General features: G+C 50.8%; 1 protein-coding gene across 1 annotated transcript in view; it reads left to right on the forward strand.

Moving 5' to 3' along the window:
- SPECC1 (sperm antigen with calponin homology and coiled-coil domains 1) overlaps window positions 1–21,017 on the forward strand; it is a 183,303-nt gene that overhangs the window by 95,729 nt on the left and 66,557 nt on the right. Inside the window, exons 8-10 of the mRNA XM_029611519.1 lie at window positions 9,763–9,893; window positions 10,206–10,309; window positions 14,994–15,075. Coding sequence (XP_029467379.1) covers window positions 9,763–9,893; window positions 10,206–10,309; window positions 14,994–15,075 — 317 coding nt within the window. The remainder of the gene's footprint in view (window positions 1–9,762; window positions 9,894–10,205; window positions 10,310–14,993; window positions 15,076–21,017) is intronic.

The raw sequence follows: 21,017 nt of genomic DNA on the forward strand, positions 1-21,017 counted from the left end.
CCCCCCGAGTTGACCCGGACCCTTCACCCTGTCCTGTGGGCCCTTAAACGCAAGATCTGCAGACTTGCTCCTCATCTAGAGCAGAAGCAAAGTTACGCGGATAGGAAGCCGCCCCGTGCTGCGGCCTCCGTTTTTAAAATATGGGAGTTGCGCGTATAGTAGGCCCCTTTCCTTTTTATGCCTCCTTATTTTTTTGTGCACGCATACACACACACACACACACACACACACACACACACAAATCACTGCTTTTAAAATTTGTGTGGCTCACACCCGCCCAGATATTCATATCTATGGGCATTTTTGCACAAGCAACACTTTTAAATGGACCCCCCCTAAGCCTTTAATTACCTGATAATCTCCTCGCCTCCCTGCCTTCCATGAAGACAATGCTCTTGGTTTCTCTGTATTTGTTTTTATTGCTGCTACCATGGGGTCTTGAGCCCTTTCATAAACAGAAGCTTTGTTTTCTCAGCTAGACAAAAAAAAACCAACCCTGACTGAGCCCAACCTGCATGGGCTTTAGTGTGCCACCTCTCCCATTTGTTGTGGATGTATTTTATTTCACCTTTATCTGGGGATTTAAACTCGGGGGTTTGAGAGGTGAGGTGAGTTGGTGTCTGGGTGTTCAGGGCGGACGTCCTTCTAGTGCACAGGAAAGAACCATTGTCAAAGGCACTTCCATGACTAAAACTGCATTTTTTCTCAGGGAAACAAAGCTGTTTCAAAATTGCCTGCCTTCTATGTCAGTAAAAATTGTACAGCGTGCATCCTTTTCCCACATACGGGCCGATATAGTAAAGTCTGCGGGAGAGCGGGCGATTCAGATTAGGCCCGGCGGTAAAAAGAGGCGCTAGGGATACTAGCGCGTCCCTAGTGCCTCCTTTTTGACAGGAGCAGCGGCTGTCAGCGGGTTTGACTGCCGGCGCTTAATTTTGCCGGTGTCGGTTCTCAAACCCACTGACAGCCACGGGTTCTGAAAACGGATGCCGGCAAAACTGAGCGTCTGGTTTTCAAGCTGCGGGCCGACTTCAAATTTTTTTTTTTTTAACTTTTTGTAACTTTCAGGACCTCTGACTTAATATCGCCATGCACGTTCCCGGTGCCCGGAGAAATTAGCACCTACCTTTGGGTAGACACTAATTTCTGAAAGTAAAATGTGTGGCTTAGCTGCACATTTTCCTTTCTGAATCGCGCGGGAATACCTGATAGGGCCATCAACATGCATTTGCATGTTGCGGGCGCTATTAGGTTCGGGGGGGGGGTTGGATGCGTGTTTTCGACCCCTTACTGAATAAGGTGTAACGCTAGCGTGTCAAACGCGCGTCCAATCGCGGGTTAACAGTGCGCTCCGCCGGAATGCACTGTACTGTATCAGCCTGCTAGGGTGGAGGCATGCCTGGGGTGTGGGGAGAAGTCGGGGAGGAAACAGCTTGCGTACTTCTGGATTTTCAGAACTAAGTTTGTTGCATTGATTGGAAAACTGTCCACTGAAATAGCTGGCACAAATCTCTGCAGGAACTTTATTTCCAGGGTCAATATTTGAAGCAAAACTACCAGCATCCTTTTTCTTTAATTTAGGGTAAAATGTACCCACAGAGTATGCACCAGTATGGACACTCAGATTCTCTTGTCTGCCTCTCCTAAGTAAATGGGACTGCTCCAGGCAGGTTTGTGCCTTTCTCCATGCAGACCTAGACTCCAGTCCAACTTCTATTACCAAAGAAATAGCCGATTCTGACCAGTCCTTGTTGAAAGTTCACATTAGAACCACAAATACCAGAATGCTTTGCTGTAGAATTGTCAAAAAGAGTCTGCATAGAAGGGTTACCTCTCTGTTACGGACATCATTGCCATTCCCTGCAGTAGCTTGTGCTCACCTGCACCTATCCATCATCTAAGGGTCCAGCTTTTCTGCACACCCAGACTGCTCGCTCCCACTGCCTGTTCACCTCTGACATAGGTTACCTAGCTTGGGACATGCACCAGTCTGCAAAGGGAGCGTTAAATCTTCTACACGAACTGTGCTCATTTGCCAGGTAAAGCAGAAAGGTTTCTCTGAGTCACACTGCAGCCGAGCCGTGCCCAGGGGAGGGGTAGGAAACTGGCTGGCATTGCACCCTCTGCACTAGGAGGCTGATTGAGTGCTTATCCTGGGCTGCAGCAAGTGTTTGCTGGTAACCAGAATTATTCACATTTACGATTACTGTCCCTATTGCACCCCCCTTCTCTCATCAGGGAGCCATGGTTTTCTTCCTGAGAGTAGGACAGCAGCGCTAAGGGCCTGATTTTCAAAAGCATTTACATGCATAAAACTGGGTTTTACGTGTGTAAATGCACTTTACCTGTGTAAGTGGCTTTTGAAAATTGCTATGATACAGGCCGATACAAAAAACCCCGCGGGAGAGCCGGCGAGCGCCTGCTCTCCCGACGCGCGCCCAGGCCACTCTCCTGGGCACGTGATTCAGAAAAAAAAAATTCAAATGAGGGCCCGTGGTAAAAGGAGACACTAGCGCGTCCCTAGCGCCTCCTTTTTTTTGACAGAAGCGGCGGCTGCCAGCGGGTTTGACAGCCGATGCTCAATTTTACCGGCGTCTGTTCTCAAACCCGCTGACAGCCATGGGTGCGGAAAACGGATGCCGGCAAAATTGAGCTTCCGTCTTCCAACCTGCGGGCCGCGGGCAGATTAAACATTTTTTTTTTAAATTTAAAATTTTTTTTTTTCTTTTGGGACCTCCGACTTATTATATTAAGGTTTACAGAAAAGCAGTTTTTTCTGCTTTTCTGAACACTTTCCTGGTGCCGGCTGAAATTAACGCCAGCCTTTGGGAGGCGTTAATTTCTGAAAGTAAAATGTGCGGCTTGGCTCCAGATTTTACTTTCTGTATCGCGCGGGAATAACTAATAGGCCCATCAACATGCATTTGCATGTTGCGGGCGCTATTAGTTTCGGGGGGGTTGGATGCGCGTTTTCCACGCGCTATTACCCCTTACTGTATAAGGGGATAACAGTGCGCTCCATCAGAGCACACTTTACTGTATCGGCCTGATAGAATGTTACATTTCCGCACATAACTCCTTTGAAAGTTCACCTGTAAGTGTGATTGGAAGCGCAAAGCTTGGCTGAGAGACATCCTCTCAGCTTGGCTCCCTGCCGCTCCAGCAGTGCTATCAGTCTAAGCCAGGACTAGAATCCAGGTTTCTCTCTTGGCAGGGCAGAGCTCAAGGCAAGAGAGGAAGCCAGATCTAGCACCCTTCAGGGCAGGGCAGAGCTAGTGTAATAATCTGTGCAGTCAAAAGCCCTGCGGGCACCAAGCCGCACCATTCCCTCCTAAAACCACTTCCTTCCTCTCCCCTCAGACTTGTTTTCTACCTGCCAATAGATGAGCTATCCCAGGGGCACTTAAGCACATTGCCAGCTCTGAGCCTCTGCTGTTTTGCAGGTCTGTCCTCTGACGTGGAGATTAAGGCTGTCTTTATGATGAGGTGGGCTGGCATGAAAAGGAGAAATGATATTGCATTTTGTGAAATCTCTGCATCTGTCCCCAGGGGGAATAACACACTCCAGATTTTCTTGACTACCAATGACAGCTCTGAGACTGCCCCATCCCAAGAACAGACTCTGCGCCTCTCTTCTGTTAGTGATCCCAGAGATGGGGGTAACGTGCTGTGCGTTGCCAAAACAGCTTTTCCTAGCATGTAGCCACATGGACTCAGGACCAATGGGTTATGCTCCCTTGCTAGCAGATAGAGATGGAGGTTTCAAAGCTGACATCACCCTAGATATACCCCATGCAGTGACCTCACCCCTCCAGTATCTCTCCATCTCCTAGCAAATGTGGACATGCTTTCCCTACACCGGCATTGGTGGTATAGTGGGACTGCAGAACTCATTAGAAGAGGAAAGTTTACCTGAAATTGGAGAAAAGATTGAGCCCTGCTCACCTGCGGTGATATCTAAGGGTCCCTCCCCCAATTGAGAATTCCTGAGGTGATTTCCGAGATCCCTCAGGTTCATGCTTTGGTCCGGTAGCCGGGTCCTGGCGTGGACTTTGCTGGTCAAGCAGCTGAAAGGCAGCAGGTGCAGGAAGCCGAGCGCGCAGTGACGGCCAAAGCCCTCTTCCCCCCCCACAGCCGGAAACCATCTCTGTACTCAGCCGGCAAGCGCTGAGCCCAGATAAGTAAAGAGAGAAGAGGATTCCTCCCGATTCAGAGACGTGGAAGGGCTTTCGGTAAATCTTTCCTCCAGTCTCCTTGCTCGGCGCACCGTACCGACGATGTTCCCGATCCTGTTGGAGCAAGGGAAGGGGGCTTCCAAGCTGATTGAGCGGCTCCCCCGATGGGCTAGGCCCCGCTTCAGGGTCGGTGAGCACGCCATGTGGCAGGCCGTGGCAGTGCCATCTTGTGTGCGGCTTTGTGCGTCGCCATTACCCCCCATATAGCGTCGGCACGCGCGGGGCAGGCCGGCTCTGCGCACACGCCGTGTGTCTAATGTCGCACATAGTGTGCACGCCTGGGCACATACCTGCGCGCACATGTTCGCACGTACGGGCGCTTCTACTTGCGCGCTTCGGGGCAGGTCTGTGCGCGCTCTATTTCGGACGCCAGCTGGCTGAGTGCCCAGTTACCATTTGGCAGAAGAGAAGCACACGCGACACTCTCTTTGTGCTGCCTGCCATATTAGGGCTACACGGTCTGACCTGGAGTCCTTCCTGTGTCAGCACTGTGAAGAGCCCCAGGGGAGGGTTGGACTCCCAGAACTTTTCCAAGCCCGGTTCCTCCCATTCAAAAGATGGGTCTGCCACAATCTTATCCGGTAGCTCCCCGGATCTGAGTAATCCCGGGGCTGGGTCTACCTCTGGCGAGGGCAATTCAGATGCACCGACCCCAGTTCCTCCGGGGCTAGGTATGGACCCAGCGGCCTTTTCTTGGATGGAATTTTTTCAAGGCCTTCAAGCCTTCGTACAGGTGCAGTCTGTCTCTCCTGCCCTCGTCCGGACCAGCTCCAGGACATGCCTCGTCTCACCAAGGGGTATCCCTGACAGGGATCCAGACACCACGGACGACGAAGGGGATGCAGATTCTTTGGAGGATGGGGAAATCCCTCCAGGCTTGGAGCCATATTGGACCATGTTACGGTTTTTCCATAGAGATGAATTGCCAGCACTGGTTTCCCAGACCCTGAAGACTCTCTGGGAGTTCCTGGCACGGACCTTATGACGGAACCAAAGAAGAATCCCATCCTGGTGTCTGTACGGAAAGCCTCTTGCTATTTTCTGATGCTGGAAGCTATCCAAGAGTTGATTGACCTGGAATGGGATGCCCCGGAAGCCATCTTTAAAGGAGGTCGGGCATTGGAAGCTCAGTACACTCTGGATTCAATGACCAGAGAATGCCTGCGTTTCCCCAAAGTGGAGGTCCTGGTCTGCGCCGTTTCAAAGCGAACAATTATCCCAGCGGAGGGAGGAGTGGCCTTGAAGGATGTGCATGATAGGTGGCTGGATTCCATCCTTAAGCAAGCCTTTGATGCGACAGCAATGACACTGCAGATTGCTTCCTGTTGTGCCCTGGTGGCGCGCTTGTGCCTGCTTCTTGAGAGAGAGGCAGATAACTCTGGAGCACCTTCAGGAAAGGCAATGGAGCTCGCTGCTGCCTTTTTAGTGGACAATGGGCTCTGACCTAGTCCATACCTCGGCCAGAGGGGTGGCGGCCAGAAGACAGCTATGGCTGCGGAATTGGTCAGCAGACACAGCCTCTAAGGCAAACCTTACAAAGATGCCCTTTAAGGGATCCCTCCTATTTGGTAGCAAATTGGAAAAGCTGGTTTGTAAGTGAGGTGAATCTCCAGTGCCTCTGCTACCGGAAGATAAGAGAAAGAGGTCACAGTGCCTCTTGCCTATGAGGGGTCGGGCCAAGGGCTCCCAGCGCTTTCAGCCCTACAGGAACTCATCATTTCAGACAACTTGGTCCTCTGGAAGGCCTCAGTCCTTTTGGAGTCGACAACCGAAAAGAGGGGCTGGTTCAGGTTCGGCCCAAACCTCCCAATGAAGTTTTGCCGACCCATCCATGGGATGAGGAGATAGGAGGTTGATTTATCCCTCTTCTACCAGTGGTGAGCCAAGATCACATTGGACAAATGGGTACTGGATATCATACGAGAAGAATACACGCTGGAGTTTCGCAGCATCCCTTGGGACATATTCTTGATATCTCCGTGCCACTCCCAGCACAAGAAGCTGGTAGTGGAATCTACCTTGACAAGGTTTATCAATTTGAGGGCTATAATTCTAGTACCTGCTCCCCAGGAAAATACGGGGCACTATTCCATCGTACCCAAGAAGAAGGGTTCCTTTTGCCCCATCCTGGAGTTCAAGAGCATCAATTGTCATCTACGAGTAATTCATTTCCGCATGGAAACTCTTCACTCCGTCATAATGGCTGTACAACCGGGGGAGTTCTTAACCTCCCTGGACTTTTCAGAGGCCTACCAATCTGACAAGACCACCAGCGTTTCCTATGCTTTTCGGTGCTAGGCCGCCGTTATCAGTTCTGGGCATTGCCCTTCAGCCTGGCCACCACCCCCCAGAACATTTTCCAAAATTATAGTGGTTGTGGTGGCGGTGGCACTGAGGAACGAAGGAATCCTGGTGCACCCATACATGGACGACTGGTTGATCCAGGTGAAGTCCTTAGAGGAGAGTCTTCAGGTGATCCACAGGGTGAAGTCCCTGCTTCAGGAGCTTGGTTGGGTCCTGAACATGGACAAGAGCAGTCTCAAGTCCTCCCATTCCTTAGAAAACTTGGGGGTCCGGTTCAACCCCAAACAGGACATGGTCTTCCTTCCACCCTCAAGGATAAGGAATATGATGTGTCAAGTGCACTGGTTGACTAACTCCATATGCCCCAGGATGTGGAGCTATTTTCAGATTCTTGGGGTCTGATGACATCAACCCTGGAGGTAGTACTGTGGGTGAGGGCACATATGCATCCACTCCAACTCTCCCGGCTGTCACATTGGGATCCGCTGTTCCAGGACTATGCAATTCGCCTATACCTACTGATGGAAGTATGTTCTCAGCTTCAGTGGTGGTTACAGGAAGCCTACCTGAGTAAGGGTATAAGCTTGTCCCCTCCAGAATGGCTAGTTCTCATGATGGACATGAGCCTCCAGGGGTGGGGAGCTCACTGTCATGAACTGGCGACCCAGGGGCGTTGGACCAAAGAAAAGGCGCGCTGGAACATAAACAGCTTGGAAGCCCGGGCAGTCAGATTAGCATATCTACAGTTCAGCCAGACTTCAGGGTCAGGCGGTCCACGTGATTTCGGACAACGCAACTACGGTAGCCTACATCAACCACCAGGGAGGAACCAAGAACCAGCCTGTGTCCCTGGAGATAGACATCCCCCCCCCCCCCGTTAGGGAATGGGCGGAATTGAATCTACGGATTATCTCGTCCTCCCACATCGCAAGGAAAGACCACATCAGAGCAGACTTTCTAAGCAGAGAGATTATGGATCCAGGAGAATGGATGTTGTTGACCAGAGCCTTTCAGCTGCTGGTAGTTCGCTGGGACCTCCCAGTGAACGACCTGCTGGCCTAATCTCACAATGCGAAGGTCTCCAGATTTTTCAGTCGCAGAAGAGATCAGCGATCCCTGGGGATTGAAGCTCTTGTTCAGGTCTGGCCAGAGGAGGACCTACTTTAAGCCCTCCCTCTGTGGCCCCTGCTAGGCAAGGTCATTCGCAAGGTCGAGCACCACAGAGCACTAGTCCTTCTAGTGGCTCCGGATTGGCCCAGATGCCTGTGGTATACAGACATGTGGAGGCTTCTGGTGGAGACCCACCTATGCCTTCCTCTGCACAGGGACCTGCTCTAACAAGGTCCGATCCTTCACAAGGACCCGACTCTGTTTTGTCTTACGGTCTGGCCCTTGAGAGGGCTCGCCTGATGAAGCGTGGTAGTAATTTCCACCTTGCGCTGCGCGCGGAAGTTCTCAACATCCTTAGTGTATGTGTGGATCTGGAGAATATTTGAGGCCTGGTGTGAGGAACGTGGGGTTGCCCCTTGGATGTCCAAAATCCCTATGGTTCTGGAATTTTTACAGGACGGCCTGAATAAAGGGTTGTACCTTAACTCCTTGAAGGTCCAAGTATTGGCTTTCTCCTGTTTCAGAGGTGAGGTGAACGGAACCAGTCTGTCTGTGCATCCGGACGTGGCCCGTTTCCTAAAAAGGGTCAAACACCTTCAACCACCCTTACGGTGGCCGGTTCCTCTGTGGAATCTTAAACTAGTATTGGATTTTTTAGCAGGGCCTGCCTTTCACTGCTGCTCAGTCTATCCCTGTGCTTGTTAACGCTGAATACTGTGTTCTTGGTGGCGATATGCTCGGCTTGACACATCTGAGCTACAGACATTGTCGTTTCGGGAACCATTGCGCCGGATAACTCCAGGACCATTACAGCTTCGCACCATGCCTTCCTTACTTGCTCAAGGTGGTCTCGGAGTTTCATTTGAATCAGTCCATTTCTTTACCATCCCTAGATAGACACAAGGACACGGAAGACTACAGTCTCCTCCGCCATTTAAACATCAGTAGGCTTTTAGTGCTGTATCTGGAAATCTCGGAACCAGTGCACAAGACGGACAGCTTGTTTGTTCTTCACAGTGGAGGGAAACAAGGTGAAGCAGCTTCGCGGGCTACCATAGCTTGCTGGATCAAGGAAGTGATCACTGGAGCTTATGTAGAGGCAGAGAAACAATTTACCCTTTCAGGTTAAAGTTCATTCCACTAAGGCCCAGGCAGTATCCTGGGCGGAAGCTCAGCTACTGTCTCCCGTCGATATCTGCCGAGTGGCGATGTGACTTTCCTTGCACACCTTCTCCAGGTTCTGTCGCCTGGACATTCGGGCCCGAGTGGACGCAGCCTTTGCAAGGGTGGAGCTAACCGGACCGCAGGCAGCCTCCCACCCTGTCCGGGAGTAGCTTTTATACATCCCCCTTGGTCCTCAGTCCATCTGGCTACACACTTGGAAATGGAGAAACTACTTACCTGATAATTTCGTTTTCCTTAGTGTAGGCAGATGGACTCAGCATCCCGCCCACGGCTGCCCAAGAACGGTGCCAAGGATTCGCCCATGAGGTAAGCAGTCTCCCAATCCCTAGATCAGGGCATCTATAATCTTGCTGGGATTCAGCGCTTTTGTTTGGTTGAGTGCAGTTACGGTTATCTGTTGTTTTTTTTTTGTTTTTTTTAATCAAATTGTAATCAAGTTTTTCAATAGTATGTCCACAGTGGCTTTTGAAGAGAATACTGAAGGGCAGAGGTCACTGCAGGGATGTATCTAGGGTGACATCAGCTTTGAAATCTGACTCAGTCTCCATCTGCTGGCAGGGGAGCATAACCCATTGGTCCTGAGTCCATCTGTCTGCACTAAAGAAAACTAAATTATCAGGTAAGTAATTTCTCCATTAGGGGTTCAGCCCCTGACCAAATGAAGCATTACGGTAACAGCGGTCTCACTATAGTCCCAAGACCATATTTAAAAATCTTGCTCTCCTAAGCTGGCTGGGGGGGGGTCGTACTCAGAGAGCTGGGATGAGGGTGTCCTAGTTTTCAGGCAGCTCTGTGTGGTCCTCTCTATTTTCTGATTTCTCTTTGCTTGCTCCCAGACCTTTCGACGGCCTCCTTCCTAGTTTTCATTCTCTGCCTTATACTCTGCCCCCGGTATAAACTTGTTCTGTGTCTTCCCTCTCATGTGCAGGTGCCAGATCAGTAGGGGACCCTCTGAGGATGGAGGCGGAGTCTGCCCGAGCCCAGCCTCCCGCACAGAACCAGGAGAGCCTCCACCCAACATCAAGTCTCTCATCCGATCTTTTGACATGGGAAGCCGAGGTACTCGGTCCCTGAGGGGGTGCCGTGTCTCTGGGGTTCAGATGAAAGGTTGCGATGCTAACACTCCCTAAGGGAGGGGGGGGGGGGGGTACAATGCCCCTGAACCTTAGGGCCCCAGAGTAAAGGTTGTGCTGTCCCTGGGGTGTTGGGGGGCGCTGTGTTGCTGGGGTTCAGGCAAAGGGGCGCGGTGCCCCCTGGGGAGAGTTATTCAGCGCTCTCAGGATGCCTGGGCAGGAGGCTTTGTGCAGGGAGCGAAGGGCTTGGTGTTTCTGTATAAATGTGAAGGGTGACATTTCGTCTTCTTCCCTTTAGCAGGAGGCGCTGGACAGAATGTTCCGGTTCATACCGACTCCCGCAGCCCTCTGAGTGGAATCCCAGTGCGTACGGCCCCTGCGGCTGCCGTCTCGCCCATGCAGGTACAGTCCCCGCTCGCATGCATGTGTGTATACGTGCATCCACCCACACACACACACCCACACACACACACACACACCCACACCCCCACACGTGCGCATAGTTTAGAAATTCTTTTTGTCCTGTGTCACCCTGTCCTTCTGGCCCAGCTCTGACCTTCTTTGACATATTTTGCTGTTGTCGAAGCTCCTGGAAGACGGCTCGCTGCGATTTTACATGTCCAGTTCTGGCTTTATCTGTAAAACAGCCAAAGCCCCAGAGCCTCGGAGTTTGTCTCCCGTCATTATCATTGCCAGGATTTGCAGGTTTTGAGTCGGGTTACAATCCTGACAGCGGCATGTGACTTCCAAGAAGGCCCTGGGGCAATAAATCCAAACGCCTGTGAGCATGGGAAGGCCTAGCAGATTGTGGTGGCTGTGTGGATTATTATAAAACCTGGGCCTGGATATTGAATGGAGTCTGGGTCATGAAAGAATCAAAAGCAAAGACGACAAGGCCTGGAAGAGCTACCAGGGGAGGCGCTGGAGACCAGTGCTGTAGATGTTTTTGGGTGTCCTGTGGCTAGAGGGGGAAGAGAATTAGCAAAATGATAGTCTCTCGTCTATTTTTCCTGTCCAGTCAGTTGCTCTTTCACTGGTGTTGGTACGTTCAGCAGTTTCCAGCCTGCTTCGTGTTCCATCTTTTAGTTATAGAAAGTCTTCAGCCAATGGTGATTCTTGGGGGCCTCGTGTAAGCGTTAGGTGCAGGCACGATGCTTGGGACAACGATGGAGGAGCTGGGTTGAGAGTTTGGGAAAAGATGTCGGGGTGGGGGGAGAGAGAGCTGGTTATGGTTTAAATATGGAAATGTATTTGCTCATCTATCCAAAGTGGGAGGGAACCAGGGAGGAGGAATCCAGGGTGTGCAAACTGAATGGACCAGCTGGTCTTTATCTGCAGTCGTTTACTATTTCCCTCTGTAGGGGACTCACTCCTGTCCCGGGCAGGGCTTGCTGAGAGAATGAATTATCAGCTGAGTCTGTCAGACAGTAAAAACCTCAGGTGCCTCCACAGCTGGCGCCCTCTGGCAGACTGCAGTCCTCTGTTGACTGGGTCAGTGAGGTCAATTGGTGGTGGCAGGGAGCTGTCCAGAAAGGCCACAGGGACCTAAGATGCTGGTGTTGCTTGTGGTTGGACATGGAAGGGGAGGGCCGCTGAGTGTAAACTAAAAAGGAGATATTGCAGGGATGGCCAACTCCTGGTCCCGGAGAGCCACAAATAGGCCAGATTTTCAGGATATGCACAAGGAATATGCAGGCGAGAGAGTAGCATACAATTTAGGCACTTTATGCAAACATACCTCATGCATATTCATCATGGAAAGCCTGAAAACCTGGCCTAGATCCTAAGTTATGTGGTAAGTTCCTAATTTTGCTCACTAGCTGCCCAGAAGCCATTATTTAGAGCCACTTAGCTGGATAAGTTTGGCACCGTTTCAATATTCAGCTGCATTCAGTGGCTGCCAGTTATCTGGATAACTTTTTGTCTGGCTAAAACATTTTCTGGATAAGTGAGGGGCAGGGCAGGAGCATTCTGGGGTGGTTCTATTTGTCCAGCTAACGTAGAGGCCAATATTCAGCGCTGCTTGCTGGACAGACTGGATGGACCATTTGGTCTTTATCTGCCATCCTTACTATGTATAAGTAGGGACTTATCCGGCTAAGTAGTAGTGGCTGAATATTTGTTCTCGTCCAGTAGCCACTACTTAGCCAAATAACTAAGTAGTGAACCATAAGTGTTTGGCGAGATATGGGCATTCCAGGGAGGAATTACTTATCCAGCTAACTAATGATTTATTTGGGGATATTCAGCAGCATAGCTGTGCCACTGAATATCCTTCGAAAGTTAATCAGATAAGTCTTATCCGGCTAATTTACTTAAAGGCCGATACAGTAAAAATCGCGCACAATTCAGTAAAAAAAAATATTCAAATTAGGGCCCGCAGTAAAAAGAGGCAGCTGTCAGCGGGTTTGACAGCCAACGCTCAATTTTGCCGGCTTCTGTTCTCAAACCCGCTGACAGCCAAAGGTTCGGAAACCAGACACCGGCAAAATTGAGTGTCCGGTTTTCAAGCCGCGGGCCGATTTAAAAATTATTTTTTTTTTAAATTTTTAATTATTTTTAACTTTTGGGACCTCCGGCTTAATATCGCCATGATGTTAAGTCGGAGGATGCACAGAAAAGCAGTTTTTACTGCTTTTCTGTGCACTTTCCCGGTGCCGGCAGAAATTAGCGCCTACCTTTGGGTAGGCGCTAATTTCTGAAAGTAAAATGTGCGGTTTGGCTGCACATTTTACTTACTGAATCGCGCGGGAATGACTAATAGGGCCGTCAACGTGCCGGAGTGCACTGTACTGTATCTGCCTGTTAGCCATTTGTCTTTGAATATCTACCCCTTAGCCAGATATGTGCCAATATTCAGCCTTATCTGACTGAATTAGATCTACTTTATGGGATCTGCTGGGTACTTGTGACCTGGATTGACCACTGTCTAAGACCGGATGCTGGGCTCGATGGACTTTGGTCTTGCCCAGGACAGCACTTCTCCTGTTCTTATGCTGAGTTAGACCTGCCATTCAGCTGGTCTAAAGTTAACTGGATAAAGTTATTTAGCGAACTATTAGATAGGTGAGAATATTCAGCAGCACAGCAGCACTGCTGGATATCTTAGCTTGGTTAGCTGTATTGGATAATGGCTGCTTATGAACATCCTCGTTTTTAGGCTCCTAAATTTAGGAATTCAGCCCTAACACCCAAACAGGCCGATTCCGTAAAACGTGCAGGAGAGCCGGCGCTCCGTGTTGAGCGCTCGCTGTCCCGCTGCGCACCCAGGCGCCTCTCCTGAGCTCGCGATTCTCTATTCCAATTAGGGGTCGCGCTAATAAGGAGGTGTGCGTCCCTAGCGCCTTCTTATTAGCGGTAGAGCTGGCTGTCAGCGGGTCTGGCAACCAACGATCTATTTTACTGGCATCGGTTTTCGAACCCGCTGACAGCCACGGGTTAGGAAAATGGACGCCGGTAAAATTGAATGTTCTAACCGCTGAACCGGCAAGTTAGATTTTTTTTTTTTTTTCTAATTTTAGGTTCTTCCAACTTAATATCGCTGTGATATTAAGTCGGAAGGTGTACAGAAAATAACTTTTTTCTGCTTTTCTGTACACTTTTCCTGGTTGTTTCAAACTTAACGCCCGCACTTGGGCCAAGCCGCACATTTTACTTTCAGTATCCCGGGTGACTGATTAATAGGCTCATTAACATGCATTTGCAAGTGATGAGCGCTATTAGTTTTCGGGGGGGGGGGGGGGGGGTGCGGTTGGCGACACGTTTTCGAGGCTCTATTACCCCTTACGGTATAAGGAGTAATAAGATCACGTCGAAAACGCCTGGCCAAATGGGTGTTAAACGGTGCGCTCACCCTGACAGTTAGCTACCTGACCCCTCGGGGAAAACTGATCTCACACAGTTAGCGAGTCAGTGCAGAGAGCTGCTCCTGATCCGAGCGCCACTTCCAAGCATTTCCAGTGCTGGTCTCGTTGGGCAGGGAGTCAGAAAATTGGGGCTGGGGCAGCATTTCTCAATGGCATGGGGGTTATGCTGGCACCAGTGGAAGAGCGAAGAAAAGAGCAAAAAAAAAAAAACCAAACGGAGTGAATAGAGCCCTTTCAGGGTTTGGCTTGGCAGAGCCGTGGCATCTCCTTCCTGATGCAGCAGATCTGAGGCTGCCTTGAATGGGAGTGGAGGATGAGGTAATGGTTTGCCCGGCAGAATGACTAACACCCCCTCTTTGTGCCTGGGACAAACCTCCAAGCCCCAGAGCCTTTCCCCCACACATAGAATCGGAAAAGGAGGCTCATAATGCGGTTAAAGCCTCTCGTGCAGACGGTGCCGAGACCTGGCACTACCTCACAGACTTTCCCAGTTTGCAGGGGGAAAAACCGGCCCTTTTCTTTGCTTTTCTGAAAGACGTTTCTCCAGGGTTTTGTTTTGGGTTTGTTTTTTTTTTTAATTCTTCAGTTGGGGAGGGAAGAGGGGCTCTCGGCACTAACCGCAACTGCGCAACCTTTACCCCTTCCTCCTCCCGTCACCTTTTCACCCTTTCGTCCTGCTTCTGCCCCTGTCTGCACCCATTCTCCCTGTTTTTCTTTGCCACATTATCTAGTTTTCATACCCCCCCCCTCAGGATAGCTGGCCAGTCAGGGAGCTCGTCCACTTCTGATCCAGGCACTGGCGGCTGGTGTGCAGGGGTCCTGGTGCGATCAGACCATCAAAAATAGAGACCAGAGATGCAAAAAGGTAACAGAGCTGGATGACGGAGGAATAGCCCAAGGAGAGGGGGGGGGGAGGGGGGATATGGAACAGACAGAGGAGAGGGGAATAGGGCTGGTTACCCTGAACACGACACCCTGGCACAGCCTTCCTCTCTAAACTCAGCAAGTAAACACTGGACATACAACCCCCTTAGTCAAATTAAAACTTCAGAGTTTTATGAGCTATATTCCCTTAGCCACTGCCGCGTGTAAGTGGATTTGGAAGCTGGACAGAGAGCACTGGGGGGGGGGGGGGGGGGACAGCACCTTGCTGAGTTCTGCGCTGCCTTGCTGCCATGGCCTTGTCACAGCAGTCTCTGACCCGGGTTGTTGCCTTGCAGAGACATTCCCTGTGTGGCAGCGGGAAGCCAGCCAGCAGAGGATCAGGAATGCAGACCCACCTGCGAGAGACACCCCACACAGGTATGTCAGCCCCTGCACCCTTCAAACCCGCCCAGCAGCTCAGAGCAGTCGGCAGGAGCCTTCCTGCCCCTTGTGCCCCGGGAGAGAGAGAGAGCGCCGCGCTCTCTCTGCCAGCAGTTTGAAATCGCCCCTGAATCCTTTAACGTAAAGAGGAAGATATTTGCTTTGTCCGATATCGCCCCCGCCCCCCTTTCGTTCTCAGTTTATCCTGTTCTTGTTCTCTTTTGCAGGCTCTGCTTCTTTCATTTTACTGACCCGAGTTCCCCTTGAGCGTGTAACTGTCCTGACCCATTGTTCTTAATGGGCTTGTGCTGTGTGGGGCGGTGACTCCTGCTCTGGCAGACCTCAGATGAGCTGAGAATGGAGCTGCCCTGTTAGCCACAAGCGGGCTGGGGTAGGGAGAAGGCGCGGGAGTGGGGGTAAGGGGAGAGAATCTTCTTCGCTGCCACCAAGGACTCCGTGCTGTCTCATCCCCTGCTGCAGGAAAGGACTCTCGCATAATACAAGTACAGACGGGTGGCTGCAGGGGGAGGACCGACAGTGATCTGGACCCACAGGCAATAAGGATTATTAGCCCCTGATCACCCAGCCCAGGCTAGGGGAGGGAGCTCTGCGGGCCCTCGGACACTCCTCTCTTGCAGGAATGGTCAGTCTGTCCCCGGGTGGCCGTGTTCAGCAGTGAGACCTAACTCCCAGGAGGGCTGGGCTGCTATCCAGAAGAAAGAAGGAAATGGCAGAGACTTTGTGGAAGGGAGTGAGTGTTTTCAGCAGCAAATTTGCAGGGCCGGTGCAAAAAGATTAGGTACCCAAGGTGGACCTTGCAGCCCTGGGCCCTCCTCATACACAATTACAAATTATGCATTTATAACAACAGATTTTACATGAAAACCAATATTCATTGAGATAAAAAAAATATCACTGACACCATTATATTATATTTATATGCACTACTTCAGTGCAAACCGGAAAACCCTTCAAAAAAGACACTTGGATCCCATATCTAGTGCGTTAGGTATGAGCTTCACCCTCAGAAAGCCATGAGTAAACTGAATTACATTTACAATATAGTAAAACTCCTATATCAAAACAGCACTAACTGCCAGCACTCAAACAGCAACAACCCTACCCATGAAAAGGCAACACTGCAAATATTGCACCATTCCCTAAAACACCTCTATTAAGAAAACGGAACAAGCCAGGCTACTATAGATCCTTACACAGAAAGTTCACACTAGCAGACTACCTCATCTCCATCACACAGATAGACCCTTGCCAAATACATAATAAAGAGACCATAAAGTATAAATGGAAATGTGCAGATACAAACTGAACTAGAAACTACAAAGAAGCCAGACCCTAAATGCAGTGCAATATTGAAGAAACAAAATCACCATTCTTTTTAAAACATCAAACAAGATCAAGAAATACAAAATATCAAGGAGATCACGTGATGCAGTGAGGGGATCAGACGCAAAATTTCCCTCGCTAGCCTGGCCGCCTCCATCCTGGCCCATCTAAGTCTCCCAATTTAGTTTTTTAGCAGCTAAATAGCTTCATTAACTCCGTGGGACCTTTTTTGACTCATCATTTGAGCGCCATGACTTCCAGGACCCTGAAGAAAGACAAGGAGAAGGAGAGGGCCCGACCACCCGACCAGGCCTCGGAAGAGGAGTACTTGCTTGCGGAGCCAGTCCCCCGGATCGCCGTAGCCGACATTAAATCGGCAGTGCGTGAGGCTATAGGTCCGGAATTACTCACCATTTCCAACCAGCTACACGAGTTGCAAACTTCCATTGCTGGGTTCGAGTCGCGATTTTTAGGCATTGAACAGCGGGTCTCCAACCTACATGACGACCAAATCGGGACCCGGAGGGAGCTGGACGCTCTGAAGGCCGTGGTGAAACAGCAAACTGATCGCCTGGAAGATTTGGAGAACCGGTCTCGGCGTTCAAATTTGCGATTTGTCGGGCTCTCCGAAAGTATAGCTGACAAAGATCTCGCGTCTTTCTTGGAGGAATGGCTGCCGCGCGCCTTGGAGCTCTCCCGTGCGCATGGGCCTCTCAGAGTTGAAAGGGCGCATCGACTGGGGCCTCGGCGCTCGAGCGACACGAGACCCAGGGTCGCGATCGCAAAAATTTTAAATTTCCAGCACAAGTCGGAAATTCTACGAGCTGCGCGATCTGGAGCTGGGCTGCGTCACGACAACTCTAAGATCTTGGTCTTCCAAGATTTTTCAGCTGGTCTAAGCCAGCAGCGGAGAGCCCTGACGCCATTTTGTGCACGGTTGTTCGCGCTGAAGATTAGGGCTACTATTGTCTACCCGGCTCGGCTCAGGGTGCCGGCTGTGACTGGGGTCCGCTGGCTCTCTTCACCGGAGGAGGCGACGCAGTTTCTGGCTACTCTGGAGCGTTCCCCACCGCGGGAGGCTGATGACCCCGGACCGGAGCCCTGAGGTGTTTTGGAGCCGATGGTGTTTCCTGCTCGTGGAAGATTTGTGAGTCCTCGTGGTCAGTGCTTATGGAGGCCTTCTCTCTTCGCCTTGCTTTTTTTCTTTGGCCATGGCCAGCTCAGTTTTTGGTCTATGTTCTTAGTTTTTTTCTGTAATGTTTGGACTTTTGCGAGGCTATTGGGGACAATACCATCTCATAGTCGCGAAGGAGGTCTGGCCAAGCCGGGACAGTATTTCAGGGGTCCTTGATAGGGGGGCCTTTTCTGTTATCCTGTACAGGGTGAGGGGGATGAAGCCTGCTAAAAGCCCCTGATGTACCTGGGGTTATAGTTCTTTTTTGCTATTCAGGAGGGGGTTCTTTATTGCTGGACGTTTGGTTTTTTTTTTGACTTTACCAGTATGGTTCATGGACCCCATTGACTCTGCACTTTGAGATTTTTGCCATTGGGGGAGGGGAGGGATGGGCCGGGGGAGGCGGGGGGCTGGTATGTGTCTGAAGTGATCTCATTGGTGTGGGGTTGCGTACTGTCTTGGGGATAGGGGACGGGATGGGGAACAGGGGGGAGGGTGTGGGGGTGGGGGGCGGGAAGAGGGGTTGGGTGTGCATTAACCGCTGGGCTTGCTGTGATGTGAGGGTGAAAGTGTATTTGGTTGTTTCTCTTGGGACCCGAGAGTCCAGGGTGGGTGATGCGGGGGTCTCTGCTGGGAGGATCCCCGTTTCTACTAGTTCCATTTCTTTTTTCAGTCCTCAGTATGAAGTTTTTGACAATGGTTAGGCAACAAGCACGATTGGTCTCTTGGAATATTTGTGGCATCAATTCTCCCATTAAGCGGAAGAAAATGCTATCCATTTTGAAGAAAAAATCGGCAGATGTGGTGTTCCTCCAGGAAACCCATCTCACGGATGTGGAACATCAGAAATTATGTAGAGAATGGGTGGGCTCGGTACACTTTTCTTCGGCCACTTCTAAGGCCGCTGGGGTAGCTATTTTAGTCCACAAAAATTTGCCCCTCTCTGTAAAGTCGGAGATAAAAGATCCCTTGGGACGCTATATTATATTGGTAGCGGAACTTTTTCACCGACCGCTGGTACTGTGTAATCTCTACGCGCCTAACAATCCCCCCTTGTCCTTTTTTCGTACTATACACGATCTCCTGGTGCCCTACGCGGACTTGGGCCTCATAGTAGTTGGAGATTTTAACTCAGTCAGAGACCCTCAGTTGGACAGGGGTGGTATTGGGGGGGGGGGGGAGGGCGCAGCCATTGGGGTAAGCCTTTTGCCATGTTTGAGCAGGAGCTACGTTTATTGGATGCGTGGCGTACCCTTAATCCTACAGCCGCTGACTTCACGCATGTGTCCAGGGCCCATGGTTCCCACTCGCGCCTGGACTACATTTTGTTGAGTGGTAACTTGTTCCCTCTCCTTACTGACACGGGCATTGATGACATTGTACTGTCCGACCATGCCCCTACTTGGGTGGAGCTGACCTGGGGGGGGGGACACTCGGAACCGTATTATTGGAGATACCCATATTATTTGCATGGTCACGCAGAGTTTAGGGCGCATCTCCAGTCTAAATGGAACGAATACGCTCTTCAGAATGCCCAGCATTTGGGGGATCCCGTGCTCTATTGGTACGCTTCCAAGGCGGTCATGAGGGGGGAAATTATTTCCTACATGACTCATTGGAAGGCAATGCTTAACAAGCGGATTTTGGCACTGGGTACGCAGCTTACTGAGGCTAGACGAAGGCTACTTGGGGCACATACCGCGGACAATAGAACTCACTATTTTTCCATACAGAGTGCCCTGAACTCCCTGTTACACCAGCGGGCAAAGAAGAGTGTCTTATTTTTCCAACATCAGTTATTTCAAATGGGGAATAAACCGGGGAAACTCATGTCTAACTTAATCCGGGCTCGGAGGGCCTCGGCTTATGTGGCGGCTCTGAAATCTACCACGGGTCAGGTGGTCACGGACACTTCTCAGATATTACAGCTTTTTAAAGATTACTATGCCCGCCTCTATACAGCTGGCCCCAAGGACATGGCGTCCTGCCGCCGATTTTGCGACAATATAGACATCCCCCAGCTGACCTTGGAACAACAGGCTCAGCTTAATAATCCAATTTCAGAGGCTGAAACTCGGGCGGTTATATGGCAGGCTAAGGGGTTTAAGGCTCCGGGACCCGATGGTTTCACTTCAGAATACTATAAGGTGTTGATGGACTCCCTGGTCCCTCCTCTGACCAATGTGTTTAATGCGCTGGTGGCCGCTGGGGCATTCCCGCCGGGTAGTAATGTTGCCCACATTACCTTGCTCCCCAAACCCGGGAAGGACCCGTTAAATCCATCGGCCTATAGGCCTATTTCCCTTTTAGACGCGGAGCACAAGTTCCTGGGAAAACTTTTAGCGGAGCGACTGGCCTTGATGCTTCCTTCCCTTGTCCAGCCGGGTCAGGTGGGATTTGTGCGGAAGCGCTATGCCTCCACAAACATTCGGCGAGTGCTGATAGCCATGACGCTCTGTACCCAATTCCAAGCCCCTTACTTGGCTATTAATTTTGACGCAGAGAAAGCGTTCGACCGGGTGGAGTGGGACTATTTATTTTATGTGTTGGACGCCATGCATATCACTGGCTGGTTTCAGAATGCGATCCGCCTTCTCTACCGAGACCCAGGGGCGCGTATTGCGGTTAATCGATCCTACTCCGACCTGTTCCCCATTACGCGGGGTACACGTCAGGGATGCCCCTTATCCCCCTTGTTGTATGTCCTTCAATTTGAACCGCTTCTTCTAGCTATACAAGCGAATAGGTCGGTCAAGGGAGTTCGTTTTAGGAATCAGGCATTTAAGTATGCGGCCTTCGCCGACGACCTGCTGGTCTTTCTCACCGATCCGGTTGCGTCCCTAGACCCCTTGTTGTCCATTCTGGGTGGGTTTGGGTCCTTTTCTGGCTTCAAATTAAATAGTGATAAGTCTGAGGCGTTGGGATTCCCTCCTACCCTGCGCAGCGGTTGGAGGGGCCAATTTCCCTTGTTGTGGGCGGAGGGCGGCATGCGATATCTGGGCATTTACCTAACTGTAGACTTACCCCAACTCTATGCCCTTAATATAGGCCCCTTGGTTACCTTCACTCTAGAACGTATGCAACACTGGGGCTCCCTTCCGCTGTCCCTGACTGGTCGGGTTAACCTGTTCAAAATGACCATTTTGCCTAAGTGGCTCTATGTCTTCCAAAACCTGATTGTTCGACTTAAGGCTCGTGACCTTCAAAGACTTGAGGGTGGCATGCGGCGGTTTTTTTGGAGGGGGAGGAGAGCACGGATCCCCTTGAAACACTTGCAGGGTCGATGGGGTGGGGGAGGTTTGAGTGTCCCAGACCTGGGTTTTTATAATTGGGCTAGCAATTTACGGGTAGCTCGAGAGTGGTTACTTGGAGAGGGATATTTTGTTAACTTAGATTCTGAACGTGAGATGTGCGGGGCTAG

This window comes from Rhinatrema bivittatum, chromosome 8 (assembly GCF_901001135.1).
Source record: "Rhinatrema bivittatum chromosome 8, aRhiBiv1.1, whole genome shotgun sequence".
NCBI classification, from domain to species: Eukaryota; Metazoa; Chordata; class Amphibia; order Gymnophiona; family Rhinatrematidae; genus Rhinatrema; species Rhinatrema bivittatum.